Source organism: Staurois parvus, unplaced genomic scaffold (genome assembly GCF_062004578.1).
Source record: "Staurois parvus isolate SC_StPar_1 unplaced genomic scaffold, SC_StPar_1.0 ptg000096l, whole genome shotgun sequence".
Lineage (NCBI taxonomy): Eukaryota > Metazoa > Chordata > Amphibia > Anura > Ranidae > Staurois > Staurois parvus.
Genome location: NW_028317892.1, coordinates 16,459,285 through 16,477,621, shown reverse-complemented (window position 1 = coordinate 16,477,621; position 18,337 = coordinate 16,459,285). Strand labels below are relative to the sequence as shown.

At 41.3% G+C, this 18,337-nt stretch overlaps 1 protein-coding gene across 1 annotated transcript in view; it reads right to left on the bottom strand.

Annotated features, from left to right (window-relative positions):
* Positions 1 to 18,337, bottom strand: part of SUSD1 (sushi domain containing 1) — a 259,310-nt gene that overhangs the window by 168,917 nt on the left and 72,056 nt on the right. The window contains exons 4-7 of the mRNA XM_089670946.1: positions 16,317 to 16,469; positions 12,914 to 13,093; positions 2,994 to 3,176; positions 1,517 to 1,696 (exon numbers count right to left, since the gene is read on the bottom strand). Coding sequence (XP_089527072.1) covers positions 1,517 to 1,696; positions 2,994 to 3,176; positions 12,914 to 13,093; positions 16,317 to 16,469 — 696 coding nt within the window. The remainder of the gene's footprint in view (positions 1 to 1,516; positions 1,697 to 2,993; positions 3,177 to 12,913; positions 13,094 to 16,316; positions 16,470 to 18,337) is intronic.

Below are 18,337 nucleotides of genomic sequence, written 5' to 3'. Positions count from 1 at the left end.
AATAGTTATTGTACAAATATAAAATGCAGTGCTGTGTGGTGTTGCCCTAAAGTACTCAACAAAAATGATATAGAAATAAAACCAAAGATGAAATTATGGAATTTAAATCATAAATGAAATGCAGTCCTGTAATAGTGCTCGCTGTTCTCCAGTGCAAATGATAGAAATGCGCACTAACCAGAAGCGTATTGGTAATATGCATGGGTATAAAATATCCTGAAGATTCCCCTCTCTTTCTGGTCAGAAAATAAATAGGAGCTGGAAAATGTGGAGATGAAGCGCCCTCGTGTGGTGAAGATGAAGTCCCACAGGTCAGAGATATCCTTGCAGAGATGTGTGGAGTAGGTAATTCCCCCTCTCTGGAGCTGGTACAAGGGTCACTCTGAGGCTGCAAAAGTTGAAAGGCTCCTCACAGGAGACACAGGGAAGAACTCATAGTGTAATACGTATATATACTTTATTATTCAAAAAAGCGTTTGGTGAGAATCACAGTGCCAGATACAAATGAGTGACTGACCCTCCAAAATCAAAGATGGCCGCCGGGCCTCCACGTGGCGCCGGCGGCGTGATGTCAACGACGTCCTGGGCTCCACCTGATGCGTTTCATGCGCACGCACTTCTTCTGAGGTAGAGCAGAGGACTCTTCAGAGGGGAATCTTCAGGATATTTTATACACATGCGTATTACCAATACGCTTCTGGTTAGTGCTGCATTTTATATTTGTACATTTATCTTGGGACTTCTTATGTGTTTTCCTTGAATGTTCAGCTGATGACATTTTGGAGTGCTCACTGTAGCCTTTCTATTTATATATTTAATAGTTATTGTCACCACTGGTACTAAGGTGTGATTTCAACTACATTCTTCTCCTCTCCATGAGCATTAACCCTCATCTAAACTTGTTTCAGTCTCAGGTATTTTTTTTTCTTCCCCCCCCCCCCCATTAACTACATAGATGATATTTATCTGATTACTATTGAAACCTCACTATAGTCATCTCTTGCCCTGCAGGTAACCATTTTGTGACAAGCATTGTTTACTATGTAATGACCAGTTTGTCTAAAAGATATACTATAATATCTTATAGAAACTTCTCCTGTATCTTCCCTTTTTTGCCCTGAAGAAGATTCAAATTGAGAATTGAAACACATTCGGGACATACAGGGGTTATAAAAAATGTTGGAGATAATTTTCTGTAATACAGTTGAAGGGGTTTCCCTCGTCAAGTATATAGCTCGTTGTCATTTTGTATATGATATTATTTCATCTACGTTTTTTGCAACAGATAATCAAGAAATACAATTCTATGTGAACAATGATTGTTGTTTAATTATGTTGCTGTAAAAGTCCCTTATTGTCAACAGTATGCTTAAAGATTCAATTTCTGAATGTATTTTTTTCTGGGAATTTTCTTTTTCAGTCCCATTACTTTGTGGTGTTCTGTTTAGCAAACATTGACTATTACACTGTATGTAACCAGTTTCCTTTCATCCTAGTGATAAGTAGGGTTCCTTACCTTTACACACCAAATTAGCACCTTCCCAGTGTCCTGATGCATTGCAGACTGATGTATTGGATCCACTCTCTGCAATATATCCTTTTGAACACATAAATGTAACTTTGCTTCTGTGGGTAGTGCTGTTAAATAAGTGGATTACAGTATTTGGCAAAGCTTGTGGGAGTCCACAGTCAACAGCTGGAAAAGGCATCAAACTAAAAATGTTAGAATTATTTGCTATAATAATAATTTGCACTGAAATACATCAATATTTATGGGGTGCAGAAAACAAGGGTAGGATTGCTTGTAAAATGGCACAAAACAATACAATAACATATTTGCATACACATTAATAACAATTATTAAATAATAATATGGTTGCTCTCCAAGCCATACTCCATTTATCAGTGTTAAGCAATTTGCTTTGACAATTTTATTGGGATGGTGGTAGTTTGCTAAATGCCTTTTGGCCCCCTTCTCTTAGAATAAGCGGTTAGTTAGAATTTGACTGGAGTTCCACTTTAAGTGTATTTTTTAAAATGACTAGTGTAAATACCTGATTTTGATCAATGCCCTTGCAATACCCTGTACAGCAGAGCTGAAAATGATAGAAGTAAATGCTGCACAAGGAGCCAATTAGGTGCAATGCTATGCTCATGTGCTGTCAAGAAACATACTGATAGGATGAGAGAGCAAATTGTCAGAAAGATGCTCTTAGCGTTTTCTTCACGTTCCAGCAACAGGCTGGGAGAAGGGTCAAGACCTGTGTTGTATAACTGTGTCTTGTATCAGGAAATAAAGTCAAGTCTCTAGGCTAGCTGTGTAGAATGGCAGGACTTTCTGTGAATGAACGAACAGAAATAGAAGTTTTTTGTTAGGTAAAATAGCTATCATGTATGTATCTTATCTGTATATTTAGCCGTTTTCTGGTGGTCGACCATTCCTAGATCAAAATTCGTCTGGTTCAGCAGGGACTGGACAAATTTCAATCCATGTATGGTTCATTGATCGATCGACTTCTGTACAACCAGACTTTTGGGGTTTTCCCGAATGACCAGTGCCACCAGCTATAGCCAGCAACACTGATCAATGTCTTCTGATGGTAGGAAAGGTTCCCTGCCATGAGAACAAAATAGTGCAGTGAGAGTAATTATTCCATCCACCTTAAATGTTCGGATGTGGAAATCGTAAATTTGTTTTTTTTTTCATTCAACCTGCTGGTTATATGAAAAAAAATGTATAATTTATGGCCTGCCCTATGTTTTGCACTTCTCAAACAGATTTATAAAAACCAAAAGGCAACAAATAAGAGAAGTTTATCATAAGGCTTTACAAATATTTTAAGCATTTACAAAATTGTCAGATTGTTGGACAGGGGTACAGCATGTTAGTCTTTACACTTAGCAAATTTTCCCCTTTTCCCCTTAACAATCCTACACATTAGTGAACTTGTGAATAAATTATCTCTATATATGGAATAAAAGCAGCTTCTCACCTTTACATTTCATTAATACCCCATGCCATGAACCGTTATCTGAGCAGGTAGCTGTGTTGTCCTGATGATTCTCAGCAATAAATCCTTCATCACATCTGTATATTAGCTTACTCCCAAATGTGGTAAGATTCAAGATGTCTGTGTGCATATTTTGCAAAACCGGTGGCTGTCCACAGTCAACAGCTTAAAAATGATGCACAAAATAATTTAGTGTACAATATTCTGCAATTACTGCTATGTAACAAATTCTATCCATTATTCTTCATCATTTTCATTATCATTTTCACCTATCATAATTTATGAGAGCTAGATATATGGGACTAACATGTGAACCACGTGCACCAAATTATAGCTATGGCAACTGTTTTTGTCATGTGAATTGTCATTGCTGTTAAAGTTTTTGCGCCTGCAGGTACTGGTTATGAAAACCTGATCACCCCAAACAAGAATTTAGACTGCAAACTATAATGGTGAAGTAGGTGGAATATCACATTTACAAACTAAGCAAACTTTTAAAAAAGTATGCTAGATTTTTTCTGTTCTATAGCAAATATATTTTAAAACAGGATTTTTTTTTATTAATTCCTTACTTATTAAAATCAAGAGTAATATACATAATCAAAAACACAAACCTTATAATTCTTGAAGCATATGAACATAATGCATTAGAACAATACAGGCCATCATAACTTGAAACAGAACAATAGGCAGTGATTGAGTAATACAACATCTTTTCTAAATATTCATTTCAAAATAGACTTGATTGAATAATAGCCTCGCTTTTCTTCCTAAGAAACATTGCAGCCTAAGCAGGTGGGGTGGCCTACAACTAAGAGTGCTGCAGGAAACTGGTAATGCTGTGTATTATTATTTTTTAATTCTTTATTTATACATTGTGCGCTTACATAAGATATTCCAAGTCAGAAGTACAGTCATATTATATGATAGAATCAAGAGTAAACAATACTGTCTCAAAACATTAAGCGCATACAGAAGAAGTGTTCTCCTTAAAAAAGGTTAGTGAAAATGGTAGGAATACACAAAATTACATATATTCAGGGGAACACCATCCAACAGTACATTGCAATATTCTGAAAAGTTGTAACAGATGCCTCCTGCAGTTAATGTGCCTAACACAACACCTTCGGTCTTGGAACTAAAGGCAAGTAAGTATCTTGGTCAGCACAATGTGTAAGTTTGAATCTTGTAATTGTCCTCATTTCATAATGTATAGGTAACAAGGAGGGAAACAAAGGGGAACATAGAGAGTGTGTGCCCCGAAACCAAGTGGGATTACTTTTGACTACAATGCCATAAAATGGGGCATAAGGGAAAAAAAAGGAGTAGGGGAAGGGAGAGAAGGATTGGGGGAAGGGAGTAGAAGAGAAAAATGGAAGTAAGAGGGTGGGAGGGGTGCTGAAAGGAAAAATCCGCCTCTCCATCAACGCCCATCCTCCCCACCACAGGAGACCATTAAGAAGAGAAATGGTTATGTCAGAGGTCAGGTCTTTCCACGTAAATGGAAATAGTCCACCTAGAGTTTGGGGTTCCAGCTATTGAATCAAGGTACTGGAAAGAACAAGTATAAGCTGCCTTTGGCAGCCAGGTGTCCCTAAATTTGTCTTCTCTATTATAAGGTGTGGCTGTCAGACTCTCCATGGATCTGATTTTATCCAGTCTGGCAAACCAGTGACTTAAGGTTGGCAGAGAGGGTTGATTGCAAAGATCAGGAATGCAAGAACATACGGACAGTCAGTAAATATTTCTAATAGTGTAAAGGTACTGGGGTAATGTATAACAAATAGCTCAGGGGGTCTGTGCCAAGATCCACCAGTGTCAATTGGAGGACTACATTCTGAACTCCTAACCAGAACTGACATAACAGAGGACATTGCCAGAAAATATGCAGGATTAGATTTGACTTCTTGTGGCATCTCCAGTACAGCTTTGAAACTTGGGGATAGATATTATTCAGCAATACCGGGGCCCTATACCACCTTCACAGTAGTTTTGCTCTTGAAATGATTAGCAATTAAGGATCTGTGGGTAGACAGCACTGTCAATTTGTACTGTAGCGAGGGAAATGTGGTAAGTCCAACTCTGGGAAACGTGTAAGTCCAACTCCCATTTGCAGATGCATGGGGGTACATAATTCCCCTTGATGCTTTCAACAGCTTGTATATTGAGGATATAACAAATGGGATATAAACTTGCTTTTGTTAAACAGGCACAATTGATATGCTGACCAGGGGCTCAGTGGAGGCTGTACCAGAGCATAGATGTTCTGAAACATCATCCAACCCATCATCTAATAAAGTATCACTCAACTCACAAACCCTTAATAACCTACTAAAATGTTGAAAAGGAGCTGATTTGCTATTGGACCATAAAAATGTATTTGGTATTTAAATTTGACATATCAACATAAACTGAAAATTCACTATACATGTCCTTTAGGAAATCTAAATTACATAATATTTCCTCCTCCCTAACCCCCCACTTATGACTTTACCATTAAGATCAACAGCACAACCATTGGTCCCTTCCCACATGCCAGGGTGCAAAGTGTAATCCTGGACTCTGACCTCTCCTTTGGGCCATCCACAACTTTTCCAGAATTCACCCTTTCCTGACTAACGACACTACAAAACAACTTATCCATGCCTTGATTACTGCTACTCCCTCCTCACTGGCCTATTTACCTTTACTTATTCACCTTTACACAGGCTATCCCCCCTTCAGTCTATCATGAATGCTGCTGCTAGTCCTATACACCTTACCAACCAATCATAGAGTGCTGCCCTCCACTAGCCCAATGTATAATACTCAAAATACTAACCACAATGTACAAAGCCATCCACAACACTGCCCCTAGCTACATCACCAACCTCATCTGCAGATATCGTCCAAATCGTTCATGCCGCCCCTCCCAAAACATCTTGCTCTCTAGCTCCCTTGTCACTTCCTCCCATGCTTGCCTCTAGGACTTCTCCAGAACCTCTCCCATCCTCTGGAAATCCCTACCCCAGTATATCTGATCAGCCCCCGCTCTGTCTCCCTGCAATCTTTGAAAACTCACTTATTCAGGGAAGCCTACCCCACCTCCACCTAAGAACTGTACTTGAGTCACTTCCATCAGATCATCCCCTACAGCTATTACATTTTGTACCCCCTCCCCCTTCCTTTAGATTGTAAGCTCCATGAGCAGGGCCCTCCTATTTCTTCTGTATTTAACTGTGTTGTAATTTTATTGTCCCCGTTTATATTGTAAAGTGCTGTGCAAACTGTTGGTGCTATATAAATCCTGTATAATAATAATAAAAATCAGGATATTGTTAATGCTTTTCATGCTTATTACAGTTTTGTGTATAACCTGACTCAAGAGCTTACAACACCTCAACCCACACATGCTTTCATTGCTGACTTCTGAATTTCTCTCTAAAGATAACACTACCTTAGCACAGCAAAACATATCAACCACAGAACTGGATATTAGGAAAGTGATTGGGTCTTTACCTGACAACACATCACTGGGCATACTGTAGATTGGTTTTCAGGAGAATGCTATAAAGCCTTTAAAGACATACTTATCCCCCACTTATTATCAATTTTTTCTTGAACTCCGACAAAAAAAATGTATTTCAAAATACCAGCTAACTATTCACCTAATTTAAATTCAAATAACCTGACCAGGTTTTGTAAAAGGTAGACAGGTCGCTGATAGCACCAGGCAAATGTTAAATCTGACTAGATATGTTGACATCTCCAAAACATATTCTCTGCCTCTAGCTTTGGACACAGAAAATGTTTTCAATAGAATGCACTGGGAATACTTGTCCCAAATCCTTCAAAATATGTCTTTTCAGGACTTATCCTATCTGATCTGATGGTACTGTGGACAAATCCATCAGTCTAGGTATATACGCTCCTTCAGCCTTGCTACCACTGAGGAGGTTACTAAGGTCTTCTCAGAAGCCCGCCTCACCACTTGCCCCCATGACCCTGTCCCCACACAACTCCTCCAGTCACCCTCCTCCATCCTACGCTCCCTCACCCACATCTTCAATCTCTCCCTCTCTACTGGCGCATTCCCTTCCCCCCTAAAGCACGCGCACATCACCCCCATACTCAAAAAACCCTCCCTGGACCCCACCGACCTGAACAACCTTAGACTCATCTCCCTGCTGTCATTTACTTTCAAGCTCCTTGAGCGCTTAGTCTACAATCACCTAAGCGCTCACCTCACTGACAACAACCTCCTCGATCCACTACAGTCTGGCTTCCATCCCCTACACTCCACCGAAACTGCCCTACTCAAAATCACTAATGACCTGCTAACCGTCAAAGCTAACGGCCACTACTCAGTGCTCCTACTCCTCGACCTCTCCGTGGCCTTCGACACAGTTGACCACCCCCTCCTCTTTAATAAACGATACTCCCTTGGCATCAGAGACTCCGCTCTCTTCTGGCTCTCCTCCTATCTATCCCAACGCTCCTTCAGCGTTAACTATAATGCTACCACCTTCCCCTCTCTCCCCCTCTCTGTTGGGGTCCCCCAAGGCTCTGTCCTCGGGCCCCTTCTCTTCTCCATCTACACCTTCTCCCTCGGCAAACTGATACACTCCCATGGCTTCAACTATCACCTCTATGCCGATGACACGCAAATTTACCTCTCCACCCCTCAACTCACCCCTTCAGTCTCCGCCCGTATCACCCACCTACTGAACGACATATCAGACTGGATGTCCCTCCATTTCCTCAAATTGAACCTTTCCAAAACCGAGCTCCTGATTTTCCCCTCAGCCCATGCCCCCCCCACCCTCTCCATCTTGACCAACAACGCCCCCATCAGTCCCACAACACAAGTCAAAGTCCTAGGTGTCACTCTAGACTCAAACCTGTCCTTCCAACCCCATGTCCAAACGTTGGCAAACTCGTGCAGGCTCCACCACCGCAACATCTCCAAAATACGTCCGTTCCTAACCCCTGACACTACTAAACTACTCGTTCCCTCCCTTATTATCTCACGTCTGGACTACTGCAACTCCCTTCTCACTGGCCTATCTCTTTGTAGACTATCCCCGCTTCAGTCTATCCTGAACTCAGCGGCCAGACTCATCCACCTTACCAACCACTCCGCTTCTGCCACCCCCCTCTGTCATTCCCTCCACTGGCTCCCGATTGCCCAACACATTAAATTCAAACTACTAACACAGACATACAAAGCCATTCATAATGCTGCCCCAAACTACCTCACCGACCTGATACCCAAATACCACCCTACCCGTAATCTTCGCTCCTCACAAGACCTCCTACTTTTAGCTCCCTGGTCTCCACCTCCCACGCCCGACTGCAGGACTTCTCCAGGACTTCCCCCATCCTCTGGAACTCACTACCCCAATCCATCAGACTGTCACCTACCCTCCTCACCTTTAGGCGCACCCTGAAAACCCATCTCTTCAGGGAAGCCTACCCCGCCCTCACCTAACAGCCGATCTCCTCCACTCCTCCCACCACTCCATCCCCCACAGCCACTTCCTCCTGTACCACTATCCCCTCCCTCCTGGATTGTAAGCTCGAAAGAGCAGGGCCCTTGAATCCCTCGTGTTCTGTTTTGTTACTGTATTGTCTCATGTACTGTCCCCCACTATAATGTACAGCGCTGAGCAAACCTTTTAGCGCTATATAAATACTGTATAATAATAATAATAATATGATATCTTTCTTTGTTTTATCAAATTACACATGTCAGGGGTGCCTTTTAATTTTTTAAGAAGTCTTGGAACCATTGGCGGGAGCCACCAAATATTACCTCATGATCAAAGGCATTACAGTGGCTGAGTATCCCTATAAAAGTGGACTGTTTGCTGATGTTGTGGTTCCAACTCTGATAGATCCAGCTCCTTCTCTACTGTATCTAAGTAAAAGGTAAGGTAAATATAAGGAAATCCCACATGCTAAACCTAGGCACAAGTCCTCCTTCCTTGACCTCATTATAAAAGGTATTCCCCAACTCGTGGGATCATTCTTAAATTTCAGCCAACTCAGCCAACACTAGGGTATCCGTCCATCTGATCTCTGTTAACAGACATACCTGTCTGATAGTATTCTCTAGTTACTGTATATGAATGCAGCAACAATCCAAGAAGGGGAAGTCATTGTTCCCCTAAAACATGTTGGCTTGTTAAACTTGCAATTATTAATAAACGTCTTCAAACTCAGCTTCCAATTTGTACTTACTGGACTCCTGGTGTTCCTTTCCACCTACGTTTCCTAAATCTCATATTATTCCTTACTTTCCCCCTTCTACAAAACTGTTGAATTCCAACTTTGTCTTTATTATCATCTGCAATAGAGGAAATATAAAATCCTGTGTGTAGGCTTAATAGTTGCCTTTAAAATCATGATACTACCAAAAATCTTATTATTTTCAAACCCTGCCTATTCCACTGCCTTAGAAATTCACCAGATTATCTCCTGAAAGACCAATATATTTTTTTAAGTCATTATTTCCACCTAACTAATCCACATAAAACAATTACTGTTTCTTCTGATGTTTGGATATTTCTCATTTCCCCAGGCACAAGGAAAGGGGGTATCTCATCATTTTATAAAACTAGCCAAAATAAAACCAAATTCATTAAACGTACATCAATGTTTAGATAGAAACAAGACCTACAGCAAGCCTTTATATGAACTATGAATTCTCACACTGTATTATCCACTGGAAAATGTCCCCCCAAAAAATTGCACATTGACGGTACATGAACCCTTGCAGACTTCCAAATTAATTCCCAATCCCAAATTTAGGTCAAGCGAGCGTGGGGGCCATTCAATGGTATCAATTCCTTCATCCTCCAGAAACTGCCTGCATACTCTCTCCACATGAGGCCTGGCATTGTCGTGCACCAGGAGGAACCCAGGACCCACTATACCAGCATAGGGTCTGATGTCCAAGGATTTCATCCCGATACCAAATGGCAGTCAGCATGCCATTTTTTAGCCTGTAGAGGTCTGTGCATCCCTCAATGGAAAGGCCTACCCAGGCCATCACTGACCCACCACCAAAACGTTCATGCTTAACAATGTTACAGGCAGCATAATGTTCTCCACGGTTTCTCCGGACCCTTTCACGTCTGTCACATGTGCTCAGGGTGAACCTGCTCTCATCTGTGAAAGGCTCAAGGCACCAGTGGCGGACCTGCCAATTCTGGTGTTCAGTGGCAAATGCCAATCGAGCTCTATGGTGCCAGACAGTGAGCACAGGGCCCACTAGAGGATGTCGGGACCTCAGGCCCCCCTCACAAAGTCTGTTTCTGATTGTGTGGTCAGAGACATTCACACCAGGGGCCTGCTGGAGGTCATTTTGTAGGGCTCTGGCAGTGCTCATCCTGTTCCTCCTTGCACAAAGGAGCAGATACCAGTCCTGTTGATGGGTTAAGGAACTTCTACGGCCCTGCCCAGCTCTCCTAGAGTAACTGCCTGTCTCCTGGAATCTCCTCTATGCTCTTGAGACTGTGCTGGGAGACACAGAAAACCATCTGGCGATGGCATGTATTTATGTGCCATCCTGGAGGAGTTGAACTGCCTATGCAACCTCTGTAGAGTCCATGTATCGCCTCATGCTACCATTAGTGACACTGACCCTAGCCAAATTCAAAACTAGTGAAAAACAGTCAGAAAAGATGAGAAAGGAAAAAAAAGTCACTGGTCTCCACCTGTAAAGGCATTCCTGTTTCAGGGGTCGTCTCATTGTTGCCCATCTAGTGCACCTGTTGTTAATTTCATTAACACCAAAGCAGCTGAAACTGATTAAAAACCCTCTCTGCTACCTAACTGATCAGATCAATATCCCAGGAGCTTCATTGACTTGATGTTATACTCTAATTAACTAGTGTTCCTTAAATTTTTTTGAGTAGTGTGTATACACTATATTGCCAAAAGTATTGGGACGCCCCTCCAAATCATAGGATTCAGGTGTTCCAATCACCTCCATGGCCATGGGTGTATAAAATCGAGCACCTAGGCATGCAGACTGCTTTTACAAACATTTGTGAAAGAATGGGTCTCTCTCAGGAGCTCAATGAATTCAAGCGTGGTACCGTGATAGGTTGCCGCCTGTGCAATAAGTCCATCCATGAAATTTCCTTCCTACTAAATATTCCACAGTCAACTGTTAGAGGTATTATAACAAAGTGGAAGCACCTGGGAACAACAGCAAGTAAGCCACCAAGTGGTAGGCCACATAAAATGACAGAGCGGGGTCAGCGTATGCTGAAGGGCACAGTGCGCAGAAGTTGCCAACTGTTTGCAGAGTCAATAGCTAAAGCCCTACAAACTTTGTGTAGCCTTCAGATTAGCACAACAGTCAGTGCATAGAGAGCTTCATGGAATGGGTTTTCATGGCTGAGCAGCTGCATCAAAGCCTTACATCACCAAGTGCAATGCAAAGCGCTGGATGTAGTGGTGTAAAGCACTCCACCAATGAACTCTAGAACAGTGGAGATGTGTTCCCTGGAGTGATGAATCATGCTTCTCTGTCTGGCAATCCAATGGACATGTCTGGCTTTGGCAGTTGCCAGGAGAACTTGCCTGACTGCATTGTGCCAAGTGTAAAGTTTGGTGGAGGGGGGATTATGGTGTGGGGTTGTTTTTCAGGGGTTGGGATTGGCTCCTTAGTTCCAGTGAAGGGAACTCTTAAGGTGTCAGCATACCAAGACATTTTGGACAATGTTATGCTCCCAACTTTGTGGGAACAGTTTGGGGATGGTCCTTTCCTGTTGCAACATGACTGTGCACCAGTGCACAAACCAAGGTCCATAAAGACATGGATAAGTGAGTTTGGGATGGTGGAACTTGACTGGTCTGCACAGAGTCCTGACCTCAACCCGACAGAACACCTTAGGGATGAATTAGAGCGGAGACTGCGAGCCAGGCCTTCTCGTCTGACATCAGTGCCTGACCTCACAAATGTGCTTCTGGAAGAATGGTCAAACCTTCCCATAGACACTCTCCTAAACCTTGTGGACAACCTTCCCAGAAGAGTTGAAGCTTTTATAGATGCAAAGGGAGGGCCAACTCAATATTGAACCCTACGGACTAAGACTGAGATGCCAATAAAGTTCATGTGTGTGTAAAGGCAGGCGTCCCAATACTTTTGTGTGTTCTTTATCTAAATCATTCATGAGGAACCTTTTCCTTCATCCTTTCCCCTTTATTTTATTCTTTCCAGTGTTTGCATATTTATATTGCTTAAAGGTCATATGTCAGTAAGCTATAAGCCTTTCATATGGATGTTCCCAATGCCTGCATTTTAACTCCAGTGCTATAAAAGAGTGAACCTTCACTGCAAGTTGCCTGCCCTAAAGATAGTATACAGTCTGTAAGTTAGACAATGGTAGATTCTCAAAAAGAGATATTTGGTTGCATTAATCATAACAAAAGATCCCTTTTTTTAGATGATTACAAGTGGCAATAGGATAGCAGCTATGTGATTTTTTTGTGTACTAAGCACTGTGTGCAGATGACCTTAACAGCTACATTAGGCCTATGACAGGCTCACTTTAATTTTTTAAAAAGCATAGCAGGTAGAATTATTGTAAAAAATGACTGCAAGGCAAGAGTAGTGAGTGCCATCACAACATGTCAATTTCTACCTGTCATTTCTCTAAGACAGTATAGGATCTAAAAGCAAAGGTATTGATAAAGGCAATGAAACTGTCTCTTCTATGCATTCATTCATATAAAGAGTTCTAACCTGCCAGTTTAATCCCACCACAAATCATCTAAAAGTAAAAATAGACAGATAAATACATTATATCTGCACTATAAACAATATGAAGTGCTCATTCATTTTTTTGACTTGCCTCAGAAGTCAGTTGGACATGTACAGTATGTATTCTATTGCGCTTTCAGCTCACCTTTACATGCTAAACCGGTATCTTCCCAAGTTCCTTTGGCTGTGCACATAGATTTGTTCTGCCCATTCTTTATATGGAAACCAAGCATACATGTGTAGGTCACATAACTGCCAAATGTGGTGTTGCCTAATAAGACCATTTCAGAGTGGGGGACAACTAGTGGTGGTCCACAGTCAACAGCTGCAGATGAAAAATGTAAATTAGAAAGTGCAAATACAAAGACATTTCTGAACTGAAAACAGAATGTGAGTTTATTCCCTAGTATTTGACTTGAAAAAGGCCAAGTGCTACCAAGTAGGCACAAAGCGGTGGTAAGCAAACTGGAGTTATGCTTTAATAACTGAATTTGTTTTTTAGGCTTTCTTCACTTCATTTTCACTTGGTGATCTGGCCAGCAAGTCTGTTATATTTAAACTTAACAAGTTCTCTTGAAAATTTAGCAGCTAGTGTGTTGAGATAAACCGTTTACCACTAATGGGGTGCTTACAATGATCAGCTCTTTATCCCAAAAGGAAAAAAATGTTGCTGTAACTGCCTGTGAAACTGCAGTGTGAGCTGGAGTTTGGCTTCACTTTGATAGTGTGTCTAAATCTGCTAGTACATCTAATATTCCCCTCCCCCTAGATTAACAATGCTGCTGTCTACTGTGCCCCTTGTGTTCATTCATCCAGAGTGGGGGTACATACAGTACATGTATACAGGAGGTATGTTACTGGCTAGATCAGCAGGTAAAAACAGAGGGGAAAAAAGCCTGAAAGAAAAGAAAACTAACACAGCCACCATATCTAAAGATTGGTAAGCTGCAAAATATTGCATTTTTGATTTGGTGTTTAATACTGTTTTAACATCCCAAAATTGGAGCAGAAAGTATTCAAAATAAGAACGTTAGTGCCACCATCTGCTGTCATTTAGCCTGAGGGCAGTCAAATCATCCTTGTATTGACCTTGTCCTTGGCCTCTGAAGCCTGTGGCTACATATACTATATGATCAAGGTTTGTGAACAACTGACCATCACACCTACAATATATGAGTTTGTTAAATATGCCATTCCAAAACCATGACCATTGATACACAACTGAACCACAATTTGGGGCTATAACAGGTTCCACTGGAAAGCATGTCTATGGGAATTTGGTCCATTTAGCAAAAGGAGCATTTGTGAGGTCTAGTACTGATGTTGAACAAGAAGTTCTGACACGCAATAGGCATTTGAGTATATCCCAAAGATTTTGAACAGGGTTGAGGTCAAGTCTCTGTGAAGGCAACTCAGGTTCCTCCACACCAAGCTCATCAAACCATATCATTTTGGACCTGACTTCTGGGCACAGTCACATCCTAAAACTGTCATCACAGGATTGGAAGCACACGGTTGTTCAATATTTTCTGCTATAACATTAAAAAAGAACTTTCGCTCAATAATTAATGTAGCAGGGGGTGTCACATAATGTTTTCCATATAGTATGTGAGATTATCAGGTCCACAAACTTTTGATCATATAGTGTACATATTACCCTGTGGTTGTGCAATGACTATGTAGCAGTACACCGTTGGGAGCCAGCAATATTGTAGGTCCCTAGGTCTTTTCCGATATTCTGCTCCGCAGCCAGGCACACAATCATGGTCACTCCTTGTCTCAATAGGCAGTCTAGGGGATGTTCTTTTTGCTGTTTTTAGTGGGGATGGGGATGTTCTATTTGCTGAAATTGAGTGGGATATTGCAAAGAAAGTACTAGGTACAGGTTGAGGACAGTAAACTCCTTTCTGAAAAGTTGAGAAGCAAAAGCACAAGTTCCTGCAATAGCAAGCTGTGGACTTGGCTTTGTAGTAGAAGCAGTTAAAAGCAGATTTTTTTTTCAAGCAACCAGAGCTGAGTACTTTCACATAGAACTAGATACACTAAGCTCTTCAGGACACCAGTCAATGTCCTCTTTGGTCAAACAGACAGCTGTCTCTCTAGCACAAGAGGGGTGGCAGCAGCCCCAAAATCTCTAAGATCTCCCACAGCAGTCTGTACTCACAAATGTCCAGGGAAAGTTGGTTGCCTCCTTCCAACATCCATGCAACACTTTTCTTCTGTGGTACAAGACTAGATCTTCAACAGACAACCCCTTAGTCAGCCCACCTGAGGCCTCACAAACAGCAAGCACATGGCAGCACTGCCTAGAGGGCAGCAAGCCCTCCAGACTGGACATCTACTTTGCAAGCAAAGGGCCAGCAAAGATCCAGAAACTGTGTATCTCAGAGAATTTGTACAGACTTCCAGCAGCCTTTAGGGCCATCCTCCCTGGGAGTGGCTAGGGCTGTATAAATATTCATACTGCTATTTGCATTGCTCCACACCCATGTTCCAGAGGATTCTACTGCTTTCTGGAAGCAGAGGAAGCAGTCAAACTTGCAGCAGCTGAAACACTGAGCAGACCTAATTAATCACATGCAGCTGCACTGATTACAGTGAGCACAATTAAATTTAACTAACACAACAATTACAGCTACACTGGTTACAGCGAGACAAGCCTAATTTCCCTAGCAAACAAAAACAGAGCTCCAATGAACACAGTGAGCCAGCATGAAATCTATCTACTCGTAGCACGGGTCTAGGATGCTACAACTACAAAGGCAATGACATTTTAAAAGAGAAGTGTGAGATTTAAAAAAAAAAAAACATACATACTCACCTAGGTGGATGCAGCATTGATCCAATGCTGCATCTGTATTCAGCTGCCTATACACAGAGAACTGAGAATCAAAGACCTCTGATTGCTTAGCTCTCGGTCTTGAGCAAGTTCTCTGCTTTGCCCCTCCAGAGCTCACTGGGTTGTAGAGAGGGTAGGAGTGGCTGGATCAGGCTCTCAGTGGTGTGCCAAGAGGGTGAGCCAGCTGGCAGTCAGGTATCTGGGTGGATCCTGACATGAAAATCGGGACCTCTCCAGAGTCTGGACCGGCCCTGTGACTTGGACACAGGAGTGCAGAACTAAGTGCACTCCAGTGATCCCCAGAAGAAGTAGGGCCAAAAGAGCTTTGGCACTGCTTCTCCTTTAATGGATTTGTTCAAGCTGTCAGAGGAGGTGAAACTGCTTTAAGTGTACTCTCTCTTTCTGCACAACCTCAAAGCATGCTTAATGTTTACCACCGCACCAACTTTACCACTACAAAAAACATGGAGTAGTAAGCAATAGCTGTAATTTTATTCTTACTTACATAACATTTTAACATAGAATTGAGAATTTTCCCATTGTATTAATCATTGCTAAGCAGTAAAGAGCAGCATACTTGTATACAATGAAATGATCATGGTTTATTGGTCTTACAGAATGGGAAAATGACTATGTATAGCAAAATTAAAACATTTAATGATTTTTCTATTGATCCAATAATTTCTTTTAAATTAATTTATTCTCACACCTTTGCATAAGGAAGGGTTTCCATCTGACTGAAAAGGTTCACTGCTATTTTGTAGTCTGTAACCATCATTACAGTAGCATTCATAACCGCCAGGAATATTTTTACATTTTGCATTCTCTCCACATGTATCAGGTACTTCACATTCATTAATATCTGCAAAATAAAAGACAAATATTGCATTTACAATACCATTATGTGTTTTAATGCATGTAATGCATCACTCATTGCTTTAGGGGGTATCTGCTTGAAAGTGCCTTTTCAATGAGCATATACTTTCATTGTACTTTCTTTTTACCTTCAAGTCATTTGTAATGTAAAATTCACATTTTTGCATGCTTCAGATTTCTGCTACATGCTACAGAGATTTGTAGATTAGCATACATTACCGAGAGAGCTCTGTATTTGGCTTCAATCTCTCAAACATCCCTGCTTTAGAAGAGTGGTCTCCAAGCTGTGGTCCTTTGCTATCCTTTAACAAACATTTGGGCACTACTCCTCTCAACCAGATTAAAGATGGGGCACAATTCCTCCCACTGACACCTCTGAAGGGGTAAAATTCCTCCTTCTGACCCCAACAATGCGGCATAATTCCTCCCAATGATACCAACAATTGTGGACACTTCCTCCCACTGAGTCTTAAAATAAGGCACAATTATCCCACTTATACAAACAATGGGGTACTATTACTCCCACTCACACCACACTGGGGCATAACTTCTCCCACTGATGAGGTAGAATTGCTCATACAGACACCAACAATGGGGCACAGTTCCTGACTTTGACACCAACAAAGAGTCACCATTACTCCCACTGAAACCATTGATTGGGAATTATTCATCTCACTGATGCCATTGATGGGGAAAAATTCCTCCCTCTGAGAACAATGATGGGGCCCTAATCATCCCACTTTTGTCAACGATGGGGTACAATTCCTTTCACTGACACCAATGATAGGGCACTGTTCCTCCCATAACAGCATTTGCTGGGTCACTGTTCCTTCCATCAAGGATGGAACATTGTTCCTTCTTACACTAGGCTAGGAGGTTGGGTTTTTTTTATTACTCCCACTAATTACCCACCCTGGGGCATTGTTTTTTATTTCAGCTCACCAATAAACTAGGGGGATATTTGGATTATTTTGCTCTCTTTAGTACGTATATATTTAGAAAAGTACTGACAATGCTATACATTCTCTTAATGGTAGGAATTGGTTAGCTTAATATCTCGATGTTTCTTTATGATTTTCAAAGATTTCTGAATTGGTATATTGTGATTTCTATGGTTGTCACTATATTTTGTGAGCTACTACAATATTGAAGATGGATGGTATTCAGGAAGATAATCTAGGAATAACCACACAACCCCAGGTTGTCCCAGCCATTTTTGTAGTGCTAGTCTATAAGCAATAAGGCTCTGTTCACACCAATGTGTTTTTAGTGCTTTATGCAGAAACGCACTACAGTCCATTTTTTTTAAAAATTATTTATTTATTATATATTCCAATACAAAAGGGTACAACCACCCATTATAATTAATATACACCAATATCATAAAGCACTTATATACTTTCTTACCTCTCCCCAGCCTCCCACATACTCCCCACCCAAATTACCCCGTTCATATCTTAATTAACTTAAACTACTTACTTTTCACTCCTCCTGTGTTTATCTGTCCTTATCTGTATCCCTTTCCTTATCTCACCCATTTTCACTCTTCATCAAATTCTCTCTAGATTTTTCTCCTCCTAACTCCCGATCCATTCCAAATATCTCTTAGATGTTTTCAATTCTAACCAACATCCCCACACTATCCCCAGTTCTTCCTTTTTATCTTCCACCGCATGACACAGCTCCTCCATCCTAAAGATATTTTCCACTCTAATAACCAATCCTTAATTCTGGGTGGCTCCAATACTTGCCAGAACTTCGGGGTCAGGCCCTTGGCTGCACTAAGTAGATGATATAATATCCTATTTTTACTATTAGTAACTACAGGCTTTAAAAAAAATAAACACATCCACG